Consider the following 18580-nt stretch of genomic DNA (forward strand, 5'->3'; position numbering starts at 1 on the left):
CTTATTTGGGGTTTAGAATCCAACTCCAACCCTCCTAGGCCCATTTTTGTTCTGTTCCAGGCTACACTCATTTAGATGTTTCTTCTTTTCAGGTCAATTTTTATTCTGGCCTCGCCGTTGCGAGACTCAATTGACCACTGTTTGTTGTGTTGTGTAAGCCTGGAAGCTAGGGATACCCCACTTGTGAGAATATCAGCCTGCTTGTCTTCGGAGAAAGAGTAGTTACTTACCTGTAACAGGTGTTCTCTGAAGACAGCAGGCTGCATATTCTCACAAACCCTCCCACCTCCCCTTTTGGAGTTGTCTCCTTCATTTTTTGGATTTAACTGAGGGGCTTGTCCGCACGGCGAGTGGGAAGATGTGTGCGCACATGCGCGGTGCGATCGCTCCCGCGACGGAACGCCGTTAAAGAGATTTTTAGCTTTTGCTTTAAAATCCTGCGGGGCCGACGTGACGTCACCCACTTGTGAGAATATGCAGCCTGCTGTCTTCGGAGAACACCTGTTACAGGTAAGTAACTATTCTTTACCCATTCCAGTAGGGGGACTTTTTGGCCGCTTCTGACTAACTTACATCCCAAAGCAGTGTAGTATTTGTAGTCTATGATTCTACTATTGGAATATGTGCTACAATCCCATAATGCACCATGATGAAGATGGCAGAAATACAGGACCGGTCATAAAGTCTCCCTCCTGGAACTGGTAACTTGGCAGCTCTATCATTGGTTCAATGCTGTCAAAAAACACATCCAGCTTCCACGTTTCATCTGCTGCTACGCGACAACATTTTGGGATAGGAGAGGGCCTCTTATTTGTTACTTTTCACTGCTGTTTATTTACACGGTGTCGGTGGCACATTTGCAAAGGAAACTGCACCACGAAATGATTTTTTTTTTTTTTAACGCGACATTTTGTAGCAATTTTTCGCCCAGATTTAAAGAAACTGCACGCAATGCATAACATTCCCACGTCGCGTTCCAAAGTTCGTCCCTCTGCAGTTCCCGTATTACGCGCAACCGCTTTTACGACAGAGAGCCTTCTGCTCTGGATTACGCACTGTGCCTGCCGTTAGGCGATAATCTCGTTGCTCAGCAACAGGACTACTGCGAAGCGAAAGAGAGGCAGGCAGAGTGTTGTTGTTGTTGCCGGAAGAGTGGAAGTTGCCTGATGGAGCCCGAGCGTAAGGTGAGGACCGGCGGGTGGACGAGTCGCTGATGTCAGCGAAGGATTTTGTTCCCCCTCCAACTCCGCTGGTGCTTTTCTTTCCTGCAGTGGCCACGAGTGCAAGAGCAGGACCCGGAGAAGGAGGAAGAGGATGAGGTGGAGAAGGAGGAGGAAGAGGAGGAGGATGATTATGTCCCCTACGTCCCTGTCCAGCAGCGCAGGCAGCAGATGGTAAAGCGTCTTGTGTGGCTATAGTAACATAGTAGACGACGGCAGAAAAATACCTGCACGGACCATCCAGTCTGCCCAACAAGACAACTCATGTGTGCTACTTTTTGTGTATACCCTACTTTGATTTGTACCTATGCTCTTCAGGGCACAGACCGTATAAGTCTCCAGCACTATCCCCGCTTCCCAACCACCAGCTCTGGCACAGACTGTATAAGTCTGCCCAGCACTATCCCCACGTCCCACCACCGGCTCTGGCACAGACCGTATAAGTCTGCCCAGCACTATCCCCGCCTCCCACCACCGGCTCTGGCACAGACCGTATAAGTCTGCCCAGCACTATCCCTGCCTCCCAACCTCCAGTCCCGCCTCCCTAGGGTTACCATATGGCTCCAGAAAAAGGAGGACGGATTGAGCCAGCCGGGTTTTACTTCCATTGCTTTCTATTGAAAGCAATGGAAGTAAAACCCGGCTAGCTCAATTACTTCCATTGAAAGCAATGGAAGTAAAACCTGGCTGGCTCAATCCGTCCTCCTTTTTCTGGAGCCATATGGTAACCCTACGCCTCCCACCACTGGCTCTGGCACAGACCATATAAGTCTGCCCAGCACTATCCCCGCCTTCCAACCTCCAGCCCCGCCTCCCACTACCGGCTCTGCTATCCAGTCTCGGTTAAGCTCATGAGTAGCGGATACCTCTCCCCCCCCTCCCCCCCGCTGTCAGGCTACCTTACCAGGAGGGAGGGACGGAGGAGGGATGTATCTGAATTCAAGCAAAGCCAACACCCACAGAAGGTGATCTCTCCACAGGAAAAACGAACGCCGAAACAAACAGTGGATCCAAAAGCAGGGCCGCCGGGCCTGGGACAAGGCTGCCCCCGGGCCCCCCCACTTGAGGTCGCATCGCGCCCCCCCATCCGAGGTCGCCGGGCCCCCCCCTCCACCCACTGCCAATGCCGGGCCTCCTGATCTAAACTAAAGCGCCTTCATCATCGCAGCAAGCAGCAGCAGGGCAGACCTCTCCTTCCTTCCCTGCCCCACCCTCGTGGACGTTACGTCAGGCGAGGGCGGGATACGGAAGGAAGGAGTGGCCTGCCCTGCTGCTGCTGCGAAGATGAAGTCGCTTAAGGTGGTTAGTTGTGGAAGCGACGTAAGGCTTAAGGTTAGTTGTGGGAGCGACGGAAGGGCGGGCCTGACTGCGGCAGCGCCGGGCCCCCCCCCCCGGAGGCCCGGGCCCGGGGACTTTTGTCCTCCCCCCCTCTCGGCAGCCCTGTCCAAAAGAGTCCTCGCACAAGTGGTGTTTCCTTAAACAAGGTCTTTATTTCAAATCAATAAAAACAACAACCCGACACGAATCGTGTTTCGGCCGTAAAGGCCTGCGTCAGGGGTCTATTGATTACCATTTTGGTTACCCAGCTTTGACAGGGAAGGTTGTACAGCAGCAGCACCCTGTATGTGATTTCCAATACAGAAAATGATCATGTAGATCAAATTGACAAACAGTTAACTTCCTGCTAACTGAAATAGTCAATTTGATCTACATGATCATTTTCTGTATTGGAAATCAATAGACCCCTGACGCAGGCCTTTATGGCCGAAACACGATTTGTGTCGGGTTGTTGTTTTTATTGATTTGAAATAAAGACCTTGTTTAAGGAAACACCAGTTGTGCGAGGAGTCTTTTGGATCCACTGTTTGTTTCGGCGTCTGAATTCAAGCAAGCTTGGGCAAATACATAAAGAACAAGCTTAAGTAATGAATGTTTTGTACAGATGCTGGGAAGTTCACTAAGAACACGCATGTTTGAAAGGGAATAGGGAGTAAGAGAGAAATATGCAGATGTCTGAGCATGCAGATGTAATATGGAATAAATGTATGTTAGTTCCGTATTCCTATAAATGTTAATGATCTTTATCAAAATAGCTAGCAGCTGTCTGACCTTTGCTCTTTAGAATGCTGATAGAAGTTGAATATAATCTAGCCAGTGCATTTTTTTTTTTTCAAAGTGTGTGTCCCATGATTTGTGATGTAACCATTTAATTTATGACTTAATGCATTCTTTATAAAAGAGCAGAGGACCTGAGGGATTTTGGGACAATTCTGGGTGGCCTCACTGCCATTATGTAAGACACTCAGTTCTCGCTCCCAAAGGCCTTTGATATGTATATTTTTTTTATTGGTGGTGTGTGTGTGTATTTCTTTCCCTTGGTCTCCTAGACCTGAAAATAAAGGACCAGGTTTGATCTTGTTCTGGGCGGGGTCCCAGGCAACCAGGCTTCATCTTTGTCTTTTTCTATATACAGAGGATCTCTGAGGGAGAAGAAGGGATAGAGATTACAAAATGGTATGATGGGCGGACTGGATAGGCCATATGGTGTTTATCTGCTGTCATTTTCATGGACAGAGGATCTCTGACGGAGAAGAAGGGTAGAAGAGATTAGTAGATGGTATGATGGGTGGAATGGGCTTTATCTGCTGTAATTTTCTGTGTTTCCATGTTGATGAAGCTGGCTGTGGGATTGAGTTAGGGGTACAGACTTGTCTAAGGTGGTTATTGGCAACTGAATATGTTGGTCCTGCAGCTGCAGAAGCTGTTACAGATGCGCAGGAAGGGGGTAGCAGAGGAAGATCATAAGGACAGTGGCAGTGACCAGCGACCAGATGATGATGATATTCCCTTGGGACCCCGATCCAATGTCAGTCTCTTGGACCAGCATCAGCACCTGAAAGAGAAGGCAGAAGGTACAAAAATCAAAAATGTTCTTGGGCTGGTAGTTTTTATATTGCATGTACTGTGAACATATGAGTAGGGGATAGAAGAAGTAAAAGAGAAGATACGGGTTGTCTACTGATTGCTGTTTTCAGCATGCTGTTAGAATTCTCTCTATTTTGTTCAGTTTGGGAACTGACCTGCAAAACACATGAAAAAAGTAGCATCTCATGTAGAAAGAGAGCATGCCAGTGATCAATAAAAGCTGTTTATTGCCTAAACATATAATGGTGCTGACAAAATTGAACCCAACATAGGTTGTGTTTTGGCACCCCTTCATCTGAGGTTCTTAACAAATACATTTTAAAAACATAAAAAAATAATTAGAAATCAATATAATGTTGAAAATATGCATCTAAACATCAAACATGCAACTTTTTTTTAAGTAAATAAAAAATACATAAAATAATCAGGAAAATACAAAATCAATTCTGTGAATGAACAAAATCTTAAGGAAGAGCAATGTACAATTTCAGATATAAAAGATGGGCAATATACAATTCAAATAAAAAAAGAATACTATTTTATAGGCAGTAATAAATATGTTTTTTCCTTGTCATCAAGCAGATGCAGCCATTACAGATGGGTTGTGTCCATCAACCAGCAGAGGGAGATAGAGAGCACACTTTTTTCAGTGCCTCATACCAGCTTGCAGTGTTGCCAGGTGGGTGGTTTTAGCGCCCAATTGGGCGGTTTTCTGCAACCCGCCGCGGGAAATTTTTGCCTGCGGCGGGTTGCGGTTTTTTGGGCTTCTTTTTTGTCTTTTGGGCGGGTTTTTTTCCGGCCGCGAGGGGCGGGGTTAGTGATGTTTTGGGCGGGGTTAGTGACGTTCTGGGCGGGGCCGATGATGGGGGAGGCGGGGCCGATGACGGCGGGGGCCTGGTTGATGACGGCGGGGGCGTGAGTGATGATGCGGGGGTGGGGGTTTCAGGGGCGGGGTTTGAGTTTGGGCGGGTTTTGGGCTGGATTTAGGCTGGTTTGGGTGGGAAAAAAATTTTCCACCTGGCAACCCTGGCTCCACTGCCTCTCTTCAGTATTCTCTATCTCCCCTAGCAGAGTGGCTGCAGCTCCTTCGAGCTCCATCTAAAATCTGCCTGGAGGTTGCTCCTGTGCTTTTGCCAGTTGTTAGCAGGGGTGTTGGAGGCTATAGCAGCTTCACTTTAAAGGCACATAAGTTCGCCCTTTCCCTGCCTTACCCATACCTCCGTGGATGTGGACACATTGCTTAGCTTTCCCTGTCCTTCCCCACCAACAGTGGATGCAGGCACATAGGTTCGCCCTTTCTCTGCCTTTTCCACTCACCTGAGCCTCCGGAGTTCTATTTACCTCTGCTTTCCTCACAGCGTTAAAAAAAAAAAAAAAAAAAAAGGAACAGAGGTTTTTCCTTGCCTTTTTCTATGGGACCGGAGCTGTGATACTTGGTCCAGTGAGGTAAGAGTGTTTTCTGACTCCTCCGGGGTGGGCCCGCGATCGGGGCGATTTTGAATTTTACCGCCGTTTTCGGCGATGGCTGCGGAGACAGTAAAGCACTGTTCCAAGTGTGGCAAATGCAGATCAGCAGCGGGGCTCTGTAAATCGTGCTGTACAAACGTTAGAGCCGGCCCGAGCATGGCGAGCGATGATTCTTTGCGCTCTGAGCTGGCAGCGGGCGCCATTTTGAATTTACCACATGGCGCGACCTCCGCTGAGACGGAGAGTCCTGAGCCCAGGGGGGAGGCCTCGGAGTGAGGCTGATATGGGAGCTACTAGCCCCGGCAGAGATCCGGGTGCCCAGGGTGAGTTTTTCTCCCCTGATTTTGTCTTATTAATGCATAAAGCATACATGCTTAAAAGAGCTCTCCCACAAAGCCCGGCATGGGCCTCTTCTAAAGCCCCCCCCCCCCCCCCCCCCCCCCCCCCCCCCCGGTGGATTCTAGCCTGGGTATGCCCTCTGAGGCGTTATTCCATGATAATTGGCAGAATATGAAGCGCAGAAGGGCTCATTCCCCTTCAGAGAGTGCTGCACCTCCTCCCCTCCCCCCCCCCCCCCCCCGTGGTCGGGCTGCGAGGATTCGGAGGACTCTGGCAGGTCTTCATGGTCTGAGGAGCCAGAGTCTGGTGCAGAAGTGACTCAGGATCTGGACGATCCCTCCGCGGTGAGGATTTTCCACCGTGATGAGCTGCCAGCGCTTATTTCTGATGCCCTGCAGGCTCTCTCTATTGAGGACCCTGCCAGTGGCACAGCCTCCTCTGTGAATCCTAGGATGGCTAGTACCAAAAAGCCTGCTCGAGCTTTTCCTTTGCATGACTCCATCCAAGAGCTTATTTCGGCTCAATGGGCTGACCCCGAGGGACCTTTGAAAGTTTCCAGGGCTATGGGGCAATTATACCCTCTGAGTGAGGAGCATATGGCTCGCTTTGCTATGCCTAAAGTGGATGCCCTACTCACAGCTGTGACAAAGAGAACTACCCTCCCTGTTGAAGGAGGTGTTGCCCTGAAGGATATTCAAGACCGTAGACTGGAATCAGCACTTAAACGGTCATTTGAAATTGCAGGTCTCACGTTTTGGGCGTCTGCATGCAGTTGTTATGCTGCTAGAGCCTGCCTGGCTTGGTTGCAACAAGCAGTGGAACAGCCCGGTGATGGAGCGGAGCCCTTTTCAGATGTGGCTCCGCGGATGGAGTCGGCCTTGTCCTTTCTTGCTGACGCCCTTTATGATATTGTCAGAGCTTCAGCTAAACACATGGCAGTAGCAGTGGCGGCTCGCCGTCTTCTTTGGCTACGGCATTGGGTGGCGGACATGGCCTCTAAGCAAAGGTTGGTGAAGTTGCCCTTTCAAGGCCTTCTCCTGTTTGGTGAGGAGTTGGAGAAAATTGTGAAGGGCCTGGGTGAGGCTAAACCCCAGTGCTTGCCCGAAGATAGGCCTCGGCCTTCCTCTAAGGGTGCGGCGGTCCACTCCTCTTACAGACCTCGCTTCCGTGAAGCTCGAAGGTACCGCCCGGGGCGTTCTGCTGGGTTCACTTCTCGTGCCCGTTTTCAGCAGAGGAACTCCTTTTGCTCGGACAAACGTTCCACTGGCTCAAGGCCTGGAGTTCAGGGGCGACCCTCTCAATGATGGTGCGCCGGCCCTCTCTAGTCCTGTCATCGGAGGACGTCTTTCCCTCTTTACCGAGGAGTGGGCCAACATTTCCTCAGATCAGTAGGTCTTGGACCTGATCAGAAACGGTTACAGAATAGAATTCAACAACCCCTGTAAGAGACGTGTTTGTGGAGTCCCGATGCGGTTCTGCCGCCAAACGGGCGGCGGTAGAGGAGACTTTACAAGGTCTGATTCAGATAGGGGCCGTGTCCCCGGTACCTCCCGCCGAACACGGCTGCGGCCGCTACTCCATCTACTTTGTGGTGCTGCGAAAAGGAGGGTCTTTTCGCCCTATTCTAGACTTAAAAGAATTAAACAAGTCCCTGAGAGTGCGGCATTTTCACATGGAAACCCTGCGCTCCGTCATTGCGGTGGTACAGCCAGGATAGTTTCTCACGTCTCTGGACCTGAAAGAAGCTTACTTGCACATTCCAATTTGGCCCCCGCACCAGATGTTTCTGAGGTTTGTGGTGATGGGAAAGCATTTCCAGTTCCAGGCCTTGCCTTTTGGCCTCGCCACAGCTCCCCGCACCTTTTCGAAGGTTATGGTGGTAGTAGTTGCCTTTCTAAGGCGAGAGGGGAGGGTATTCTGGTTCACCCGTACCTGGACGACTGGCTCATTCGAGCAAACTCTGCTGCAGAGAGTCAGCATGTAACAGCCAGAGTGGTCTCAGTACTTCAGTCTCTGGGCTGGGTCGTCAATTTGGCCAAAAGTCACCTGACCCCCTCGCAGTCTGTAGAATATTTGGGGGCCAGGTTCGACACAGCCTCGGGGTATGTGTACCTACCCGAGCAAAGGCGGTGCAAGCTTCATAATCAGGTCCGTCTGCTCCTGAGGATGCCCCGCCCGCGAGCTTGGGACATTGTCCAGCTGCTTGGATCGATGACGGCCACCATGGAACTGGTGCCCTGGGCGAGAGCACACCTGAGACCTCTACAGTATGCTGTACTCCAAAGATGGTCTCCAGTATCTCAGGATTATCAATGCAGACTCTCTTGGCTCCCTGCGGCCCGACTCAGCATGGAGTGGTGGCTCTCAGACAGCATGCTGCGGTGAGGAATGCCGCTGGCGCTTCCCGATTGGTGCCTAGTGGTGACAGATGCCAGTCTGAAAGGCTGGGGCGCACATTGCAAGGGGAAGCATGCCCAGGGTCTATGGACACCCGAGGAGTCGGAGTGGTCCATCAACCGCCTAGAGTTGAAAGCGGTGTTTCAGGCGCTTCTGGCCTTTCAACTGACCCTGGAAGGATTGGCTGTCAGAGTGATGTCGGACAACACGACAGTAGTGGCCTACATAAATCGACAAGGCGGCACTCAGTGCAGAGCTCTAGCCGTGCAGGCCGAACAAATTTGCCACTGGGCCGAGCTGCATCTACAGTTTCTGTCGGCAGCTCACATTGCAGGTCAGAGCAACGTGCAAGCCGATTATCTAAGCAGGCATCAGATCGATCCAGCGGAGTGGGAACTTGCAGACGAAGTGTTCCTGCAGATATGTGCCAAGTGGGGCAAGCCCGTGATGGATCTAATGGCAGCAAGCTCCAATGCCAAAGTCCCGTGCTTCTTCAGCAGACGGAGAGATCCTCGCGCGGCAGGGTTGGATGCCTTGGCTCAACCCTGGCCTCCAGGCCTACTGTATGTGTTCCCTCCGTGACCCTTGATAGGGCGAGTGCTCCTGTGGATTCGGCTGCATCCAGGAGAAGTGGTTCTCATCACCCCGGATTGGCCCAGGAGGCCTTGGTATGCGGACCTCCGACAGATGCTCGTAGAGGATCCCCTTCAGTTACCTCTGGTTCCCAACCTGTTGTCACAGGGTCCGGTGACCATGGAGGACGCCGGCCGATTTGGTCTTATGGCCTGGCGATTGAGAGGGCGCAATTGAGAGGCAGAGGCTATTCCAATAAAGTAATTACCACTCTCCTGCAAGCCCGCAAGCATTCCACTTCCGTGGCTTATGCCAGGATTTGGCACCAGTTTGAAGTCTGGTGTGCTTCCAGAGAGATCACACCCCTGCGGGCTCCTGTCTCGCCAATTCTGGACTTTTTGCAGGATGGTGTACAAAAAGGCTTGGCCTATAATTCCCTGCGGGTGCAGGTGGCAGCATTAGCCTCCTTGCGTGGCAAGGTTGAAGGCATGTCTTTAGCTGCTCATCCGGATGTGGCACGGTTTCTTAGAGAGGTGCTTCGGCTCCGTCCTCCCGTGCGTGCACCTTGTCCAGCTTGGAACCTGGGGCTAGTGCTGAAGGCCCTTCAGGGTGCTCCCTTTGAACCGCTTCGGCGTGCTTCGGAGAAAGATTTGACACTAAAGGCCGTCTTGTTAGTGGCCATTACTTCGGCGAGACTGGTGTCAGAGCTCCAGGCGCTGTCCTGTAGAGACCCTTTTCTGCAGTTTTCAGAGTCCGGGGTCACGGTTCGGACCGTGCCTTCCTTCTTGCCTAAGGTGGTTTCAGCGTTTCACCTAAACCAACCTATTTTCTTGCCCTCCTTTGTCGAGGAGGAGTTTCCAGAATCTTTTAGGCAATTGCACCTGTTGGACGTGCGCAGGACTCTGCTGCAGTATCTGCGAGTTACTAACTCATCTGTTTGTTTTGCTATCAGGTCCTCGCAGAGGGTCTCCAGCATCTAAAGCCACTATTGCCCGCTGGCTTAAAGAATCTATCTTTTCAGCTTATTTGCTTGCTGGCCAGCCTCCGCCTGATGCCTTTAAGGCGCATTCCACTAGAGGAATTTCCTCTTCTTGGGCTAAAACTGGAGCACTCTCTCTTCAAGAGATTTGTAGTGCAGCAACATGGGCTTCTAAGCTCTCTTTTGCCCGACATTACAGGCTGGATGTGGCTGCCAGGAGGGACGCACATTTTGGAGCGCAAGTGCTGGCGCGTGGTGTGGCTTGTTCCCACCCTATCTAGGGATTGCTTTGATACATCCCGTCTGTAATGGCTGCATCTGCTTGATGACAAGGAAGGGAAAATTAGGTTCTTACCGTGATAATTTTCTTTCCTTTAGTCATAGCAGATGCAGCCATGATCCCTCCCTGTCTGATGCTATCTGCTGTAAATCTATTTTAGGTTCTGTTCGTGTTTCCTGGAGATTCCGTCCTTGGGAGAAAGTCGGAAAACAGTCTTCAGGATTCTTGTTCAATTAAAGGAAGATGACTTAATTCCCTCCAGTTTCATGTTTTGGAGGATGAGTTTATTCCCTCCGGGAGGATGAGTTTATTCCCTCCAGTTATGTCTCAGTGGAGGATGAGTTTATGCCCTCCGGGAGGATGTTTCATTCCCTCCATTCTGAGTTAATGCCCTTTGTTGTAGGGCCATCGTTCGCTGTGAGGAAAGCTTATGTTATTCCCATTGCGGTTTGCCATACTGCTTTGGAAGCTTCAAATACTGAAGAGAGGCAGTGGAGCAAGCTGGTATGAGGCACTGAAAAAAGTGTGCTCTCTATCTCCCTCTGCTGGTTGATGGACACAACCCATCTGTAATGGCTGCATCTGCTATGACTAAAGGAAAGAAAATTATCACGGTAAGAACCTAATTTTCCCATGGGCTATCATGAATGTAAGTATAAAGATATTTGAATTGTACATTTTTTACATTAGAAATTGTACATTGTCCTTCTTTGATTAAGATATTCTTCATTCACAGAATTGATTTTTTTTAATTTTCTTGATTTTATTTTATGTATCTTTGGTATGTTGCATGTTTGCATATTTTCATCATTATATTGATTTCTAATTATTTTTTATGTGTTTTAATTTATTTGTTAAGAACCTCTGATGAAGGCTTGGGTACCGAATACGATCCGTGTTGGGTTCAATTTTGTCAGCACCATTATATATTTGGACAATAAGCAGCTTTTATTGATCACGTTTGAAACTGTTTGGCATCTTCCACTCTTATCATAACAGTGGTATTTGTATATTGCTATAACCGCACAGTTCTAAGCAGTTCACAATGAGGTATATTTTCAAAACACTTAGCCTTCCAAAGTTCCATAGAAACCTATGGAACTTTGGAAGGCTAAGTGCTTTGAAAATGAGCCCCATTATCTGCTAAGAAACCAGGACAATCTCCCAGGAATTACAACACTCAAATAATTAAAAAAACAAACAACTGTAATTATTAGACAAAATATATTGAGAAGATAAGTTTTAAGATTCCTTAAAATAAAACATAGTGAAAATTCTTGCCAAAATTTAGGGGCTTTATAAGCCAACAATAGTTCATGAATTTTCAATCTCCTACAACCTTTGGCTGAAGGAAAGCTAAAAAGAGAATTGTTTATGGTTCTTCTGGATCTAAGTGAAGATGGAACTATTCCAACTTATATGTTGGTTAACTTTCAGTTCTCATCTAAAATCTTAAATAAAAAAACAAGCAAACTTGAACAAAACTCTGACCTCTATCTGCAAACCAGTGGAATTTTACAAAATACCCTGAGATCTTGTCAGATTTTTTTTTTAAATAAAAAATTTAATGCATCGCTGTGTTCTGTATTGTCTGAAACTTTCTTAATTTATGTTTTGCATTCCCCAGAAAAATCAAAATACAGTAATCTAGCTTCGACAATATCGGCGATTGGACTAGAAGTCTGCATTTGTCAATTTTAAAAAAGCATCTCACCCGTCTCACCCGTCTCAGTTTTCTTAATAAGAAAAACGATCCTTTAACTACAGTACTGATATGAAAATCAAGACAGAGAGTACTTTCTACATAGACCCCTAAAATTTTGATTACTGAGGAAGAAAAGTGTATTTAGTTTGCTTGACCTAAATATAGTTTAGTAAAGGATCAGGGTTATTGGATAATAGCAAGAATTTAGTCTTCTCTGAATTTAACTCAAGTTTGTAATTCAACATCCAAGATGAGATAAGATCTAAAAAATTCTCAACTAACAGAGTAGCCTGACTTATAGTCTGATAAACAGGGATCATGACAGTAATATCGTCAGAATAGATATAGCACAGGAATCCCTGAGATTCTAAAAGTGAACCTAGGCTATGTAAAAAGTTATTAAACAATATTGGTGACAGTGGAGACGCCTGCAGAACCCCACAGGGGTTACTCCAAGAGTTAGAATAATCTGATTTTTTTGTTTAACTCTATAAGATCTTAAGAGAAGAAAACCTCTACACCAACTAAGCACTCTGCCACTTAAATCTATTTTGTCCAGTTCCAACAACATAACCTCATAGTCCACCAAGTCAAAGGCACTTGAGAGGTCAAACTTTAAAATCAAAGCTTTATAGTTTATTTCAAAGCAAAGACCTGGCCTTGACCAAAAAAAGAACCGAACACTGTTTCCGTGCTATAGCCTGCTCGAAAACCTGACTGAGATTAGTGTAGAATGTTATGGTGCCATAAAATTTTGTTTAACTGAACACAAACTAAACCTTCCAAAATCTTAACAAACAATGGTATGGATCCTTCAGGTTATTCAGTATAGGAGTAACAATAATACCTCCTAAAATTTCTGGAAAAAGACCATTAGAAAGATTGCATCCACTCCAAAACTAGCAATCTAAATTTAATAGGAGTGACTGACATTAGATAAGTTGGACGAATGTCTAGCTGACAATGTGATTTAGAATACCTTAAAAATAAGGGATTAAAGGTCTTCCAGTTGATAGGAGAAAAATCAACCCATAATCTGTCACTAGGGGTGCCCTGTACATCACTACCAGCAATACTTATATTAAGCTCCATTAACTGATTTGAAAATGTAGATCTTACCATCTGAATTTTTGATTGAAATAAAGTAGCCAGTTGTAAAATTTTAGGGGGCATATCCAGCTTAGATGAATAATAATGAGACATATCTGTAAACCGAGATTGGGTGGCAGAGCCAGTGGTGGGAGGCGGGGCTGGTGGTTTGGAGGCGGGGCTAGTGCTGGGCAGACTTCTACGGTCTGTGCCCTGAAAATGGCAGATACAAATCAAGGTAAGGTATACACAAAAAGTAGCACATATGAGTTTATCGTGTTGGGCAGACTGGATGGACCGTGCAGGTCTTTTTCTGCCGCCATCTACTATGTTACATTTGTTTACTTGTGGAAGGTTTTGCTTCTTAGAAACAGACAATATTTAGCTGTTTTGCTCCATTGTAATATGTGATTCTCTGCAATAAACTGTATCCTTTCTCAAAGCTAACAGTTTTGGGTGGAGATGATGGGGTGGCTTTTCGGTGTTTCTCTACGATCACTTTTAGTAACGTACACCTTGGGTATATTGGAAAAGTAAATAAAACTAAATACAGAAGATATTTAAACATGTAGATATGCAGCTTAACCAACAGATTGCAGGCAATCCTTTTAATTGATCTTGATGTATTTTTTTTAGATTATGCTTGTCATTAGGTAAGTGCAAAACAAGCTTAGACTATGAGGCATATTTTCAAAGCACTTAGCCTTCTAAAGTTCCATAGAAACCTATGGAACTTTGGAAGGCTAAGTGCTTTGAAAATATGCCTCTATGTCACCTGAACATACAGGGAAATTGTTTGGATTAAAGCAGCAGCGCTTTCTTTGAAACTTGTGGCTAAATCTTGAGGGATCTTTCAGCCCGTACATTTTAGGGTTTTTCATTTTCTTTAGTGTAGTGCAGATTTAGTACCAGAATTGGCCCTTGACCCTTAATCAGCTGTAAGATTTTTTAAAGAATCAACATAAAGGTACTGTGGTGAGGTTTTGAGACCACATGGGTCCCTTTTTCAAATGTCATTTCCTAGGGGGTCTTTTACTAAAAGTTTGCACATGTTATCTGCCACAGGCCCATTTTATTCTTGTGGGCCCTGCTGCTAATTAAATGAGCTAATCTTTAGTAAAAAGACCTATTTAGTATTTGAAGAATTGTCCCATTATTGTTATGTTATATAACATGTTCAGTGCAGGCAAATTTGTCGATGTTAAGTCTTGACACACATTTTCTTATGGGTATAATAAAACCCCATGTTAATGGCATTTTGTTACAATTATACCAGTACCAGATACAGTGTTGATAATTTTGAAGTTCAGGTTAACTATGGAGAAACAGATTAGCAAAATTAGTAGGAAAACTGCATCTGGTGAAACATCTTAAATCTTTCTTACCAGTGTCTGACTTCAAAAAAAGTAAGGCAGTAATAGTTTTCTAAGCTTATTTCAAAGTATCTGAATGTTTTACATTGAAATGTCTTCTGTCTACTTTCTCTGCCTTTCTTACTGCAAATAACCCAATGCCTGAGGAGGACAAAGGGTTCAATAATGAAAGAGAATAAGGGGAGAATTCATCAAGCAGCATTAACAGAAGTAGCACACGCTGATTGTTAGAAGCCCATTCTATACCTATGAGCATTTAGTGCACGCTAATTCCTATAATGTACGTTAAGGCCATAACGCTGCTTTAATTCTCCCCTAAATCACCTCCTCATAAAATAATGGACCATCAGAACTTTAAGGCAAAATGCTGCTAATGAAAAAAGCTGAAGTCATCAGTTAATACTTGCACATTAACACAATTCCTACAGCAATGACTTCCACACTCAGAAATAGTGTCCATATATGAAAAATAAAGAAGGTCCCAATAAGTTTTCTTATTGCTCTACATTTCAGTGTGGAATGAAGTGTCTGTTCCTTTGCGCAGGGTGTTAATTCACTTGAATGCACATATTTTTGTGTGTCTTATTGTAGCCAGCTTTCCCCAAGACCAGTTCTGTTGTCTTTCTTTTATGTACAGCTCGCAAGGAGTCTGCCAAAGAGAAGCAATTAAAGGAAGAGGAGAAGATACTGGAGAGTGTAGCAGAAGGCCGAGGTCAGTGAGAACTCTGCACCATTCTGCTGTCCCTCACCTTCTTGTTTTCTCAGTCATGCTTGTTAGGGTTGTAAGAATCAGAGTTCAGGCAGTGAAGACCAGCACTGTAACAAGTTTTAGGCCTGCTTGGGTCAGATATGGAGCCCTAAGGCAGGCAAAGGGTTGTGAGATGAGAGAAGTTGAAGAATCTCAATTGGACAGACTGGATCAACCAATTTTGATCTTTATCTGTTGTCATTTTTATCCAACATTAGAAAGATTTTTTAATGACCTGGCAGACCAAGTCTGTGATCTTCCTTTCAAGAGAGCTGTCTTTTTTATTCAACACACTGCTCATTGTAGTAATATTCTGTAATGGAATTGAAGTAAAACTGCCTCTGTTTCCACTCTAACTTGTGTGACAGAGATGGAACTCAGCATGCAGACATCCTCTTCCCCTGAGGTACTTGTGTGGAGGGTTTGCTTTCTGTAACGGAAAATAGTGATCTATTTTCTGTCATTTTCTTTGCATTTGGTTGCATTAAGCTTTACATTCCAAGCTATGTAGAAACTGTTCATTCATAGAGGCAACTGTAACATCTCCAATCTTCCTCTTCAGCTTTAATGTCCGTGAAGGAAATGGCAAAAGGCATTACTTACGATGAGCCCATTAAAACCAGGTACACTGTTCTCCAAGGCCTTTTGTGGATACGCTGAATGTTCTTACCTTCTTAACCAGAAATGTTAAGAAACTGGTGAAAACCATCTAGCTATTGAACCTGCATCTGCATGACCTGCCCTCCGTCCGTGAACTGTAACCTTTCTCTTACCTCTCTTCTCTTTGGTTTTCATTCTGCTAGTCTGTGTGTCTTGCTTTCCATAGATGTTCTGTGGTGCAGTGAGCACTATATTGAACACAGGGCAAATAAATAAGTGATTGTGGGTTTAGTGAACATACTATAGATTTGAGGGGATGTCTTGTGGGTTTGGAGGTGATACAGTGCTGGGGGTGGGGGGGACATGGGTTGATATACTCTGAGACTGATTAGTGTGTGGAAATGAAGTAGTCAGCTTAGGTTTAAAATGGGGCTTGGTGGGGTGGATTATTTTTTGTACTTATCCAGGATCCTACTAGCAACTATGATTGTATCCTGAGATAAGTGATCAGAAAGAGTGAAAGTTTCCTCCCTAATTCAATGGTTCTGTTTAATGTTGCTGTTTTGGTATAGCTGGAAGCCACCTCGACACATTCTGCACATGTCTGAGGCCCGGCATGATCGTGTACGAAGAAAATATCACATCCTAGTGGAAGGAGAAGGGATTCCTGCCCCCATCAAATGCTTTAAAGAGATGAAATTCCCTGCAGGTATCTATTTTCTCTTGTTTAATCTTGCCCTCTGCTGTTTCCCCTCCCTCTCTGGGTGGGGTCATATGGGGGCTAGGGGGAGCATTGCTGCACATCATGTCCATTCTTTGACTTTGTGACTGAGAAGATAGTAGCGTTCTCCCTTCCTGGACCATCCCTTCATGTTCTTTCCTGTTCTTGTCTCAGCTATTTTACGTGGATTAAAGAAGAAAGGCATCCTGCAGCCAACTCCCATCCAGATTCAGGGCATTCCAGTTATGTGAGTCTAATAGACGCTGTCCTCTTCCCCCTTATTCTGACATTCTTTTGCTAGCACCATGTACTGAGAGGGTCTGAACTATCAGCACTTCTGTGTTTGCAGCTTGTCTGGTAGGGATATGATTGGCATTGCATTCACCGGCTCTGGGAAGACTTTGGTGTTCACACTTCCAGTTATCATGTTTTGTTTGGAGCAGGAGAAGAGGTTACCTTTCACCAAGAGGGAGGGGCCCTATGGCTTGATCATTTGCCCTTCGGTGAGTATTGGCATGAGGAGGGTACAGAATAGAGCTATAAATCAAGTTGAGTGGTATCTGAAGACTGTGTGTTGCTGTTCTGTTTTACTGCCTGCAGCGGGAACTAGCCCGTCAAACACATGGAATCATGGAATATTACTGCAGACTCCTGCAGGAGGACGGCCTGCCCCAGCTGCGCTGCGCCCTCTGTATCGGGGGCATGTCCGTCAGGGAGCAAATGGAAACTATTAAACAGTAAGTTCAGCTTTCCTCTTCTCTTTCGCAACATGAGGAACTCCATCAGATACATATGTGAGCCTGACACGAGTTTTACAGCTGCTTGTCTCTGGCAAAGGTTCCCCCTTTTGTGGTGAATGCAGACGTAGGATCTACCTTGCTTGCTGGTCTCCTCTTAGCCTCTTTTTCCATGCTGTCTGCAGTGGTGTTCATATGATGGTGGCAACACCAGGCCGGCTCATGGACTTACTGCAGAAGAAAATGGTGAGTCTGGACATTTGCCGCTACCTGGCACTAGATGAGGCTGATCGCATGATTGACATGGGCTTCGAGGAAGACATTCGTACCATCTTCTCTTACTTTAAGGTAGGTCTCCTCTCCCAGTTTTAGATCTGCTGCTTTTGCTTTCATAGTAGCACAGTAAATTACGAGGGAAAGGTTCATTCAGTCCTATCCCACCAACAAGTACCACCTTCCTTATTGCCTGCCCACAGAGTGTGACCACCTGCAGGATTTTTTATTTATTTATTTTTTTTCTCCTTTGCACTTTACCATCCTGGGTGGAAGAGCAGACATTGTTCTAATCACAGGGCTCTGTAATGATCTAAATGACCAGTAACATCTGGTCCCCTGTGAATCCTGCAAGACAGACCCCATTATCTCTGTGTCGGTTTCTGTGCTTTGGCTAGGACTTTGTTAATTACAGAATTTACAGTTTGCCAGACACACCCAACTGTTTTTTTTCAGATGTTAGAATCAAACTAGCAATCATTACTAGAGAGTTAGTATGTTTAGACCATGTTGGGATGCTAAGAATTAACCAGCAGCTGGATTGGAGTTCTTCCTTTTTTTCATTCTGTTCCTGTGTTTTGACTTAGAGTAGCTCCCAGAAATAAACTTTCATAATATTACATAAAATAAAAACAACAAGTCGTCCTCCTCTTCATTTTGTGATATTCAGGGTCAACGGCAGACACTGCTCTTCAGTGCCACCATGCCCAAGAAGATCCAGAATTTTGCAAAGAGTGCTCTGGTAAAGCCCATTACCATCAATGTGGGGCGTGCTGGTGCCGCCAGCCTGGATGTTATACAGGTGAGACATGCTAGACTCCACACCACAGGGACTAGCTCTGGTTTCTTGAACATCAAACGTGCAACGAGCTGCACTCTGTGTTGAACTCAGGACTTCCCAGAGCTGGATCACATTTTTCACTCTTTTTTGCTTTGGTGCTTTTGAGCTGAGTTTTCTTGTTTTTTACTTAGGCTTTGTGACATATTTTTCAAACTTTTCTTTTTCATTGCTCTTGCCTCAGCTTGTTGTCAGCTTTGGCTTTGCTGAACAAAGTTCAGTGCTTGCGGCTCAGTCATGAAGTTTTTTTCTTAGTGGATTTGGTTCTTACAGTAACTTAACCTTTCAAGTTTGTGTCAATTATTTTTCAAACTAT

At 45.9% G+C, this 18580-nt stretch overlaps 1 protein-coding gene across 2 annotated transcripts in view; it reads left to right on the forward strand.

Annotated features, from left to right (window-relative positions):
- Positions 1-1084: 1084 nt before the first annotated feature.
- Positions 1085-18580, forward strand: part of DDX41 (DEAD-box helicase 41) — a 30891-nt gene continuing 13395 nt past the window's right edge. Inside the window, exons 1-11 of one of the 2 annotated variants that reach the window (XM_030212380.1) lie at positions 1085-1184; positions 1272-1394; positions 3973-4132; positions 14985-15059; positions 15658-15718; positions 16268-16404; positions 16591-16663; positions 16766-16919; positions 17017-17153; positions 17339-17501; positions 18097-18228. In XM_030212380.1, the coding sequence (XP_030068240.1) occupies positions 1167-1184; positions 1272-1394; positions 3973-4132; positions 14985-15059; positions 15658-15718; positions 16268-16404; positions 16591-16663; positions 16766-16919; positions 17017-17153; positions 17339-17501; positions 18097-18228 (1233 nt within the window). In that variant the 5' untranslated portion in view covers positions 1085-1166. Of the gene's footprint in view, positions 1185-1271; positions 1395-3972; positions 4133-14984; positions 15060-15657; positions 15719-16267; positions 16405-16590; positions 16664-16765; positions 16920-17016; positions 17154-17338; positions 17502-18096; positions 18229-18580 lie in introns of those variants that run through there. The other variant, XM_030212381.1, reaches the window with a different exon arrangement.

Source organism: Microcaecilia unicolor, chromosome 8, assembly GCF_901765095.1.
Source record: "Microcaecilia unicolor chromosome 8, aMicUni1.1, whole genome shotgun sequence".
NCBI classification, from domain to species: domain Eukaryota; kingdom Metazoa; phylum Chordata; class Amphibia; order Gymnophiona; family Siphonopidae; genus Microcaecilia; species Microcaecilia unicolor.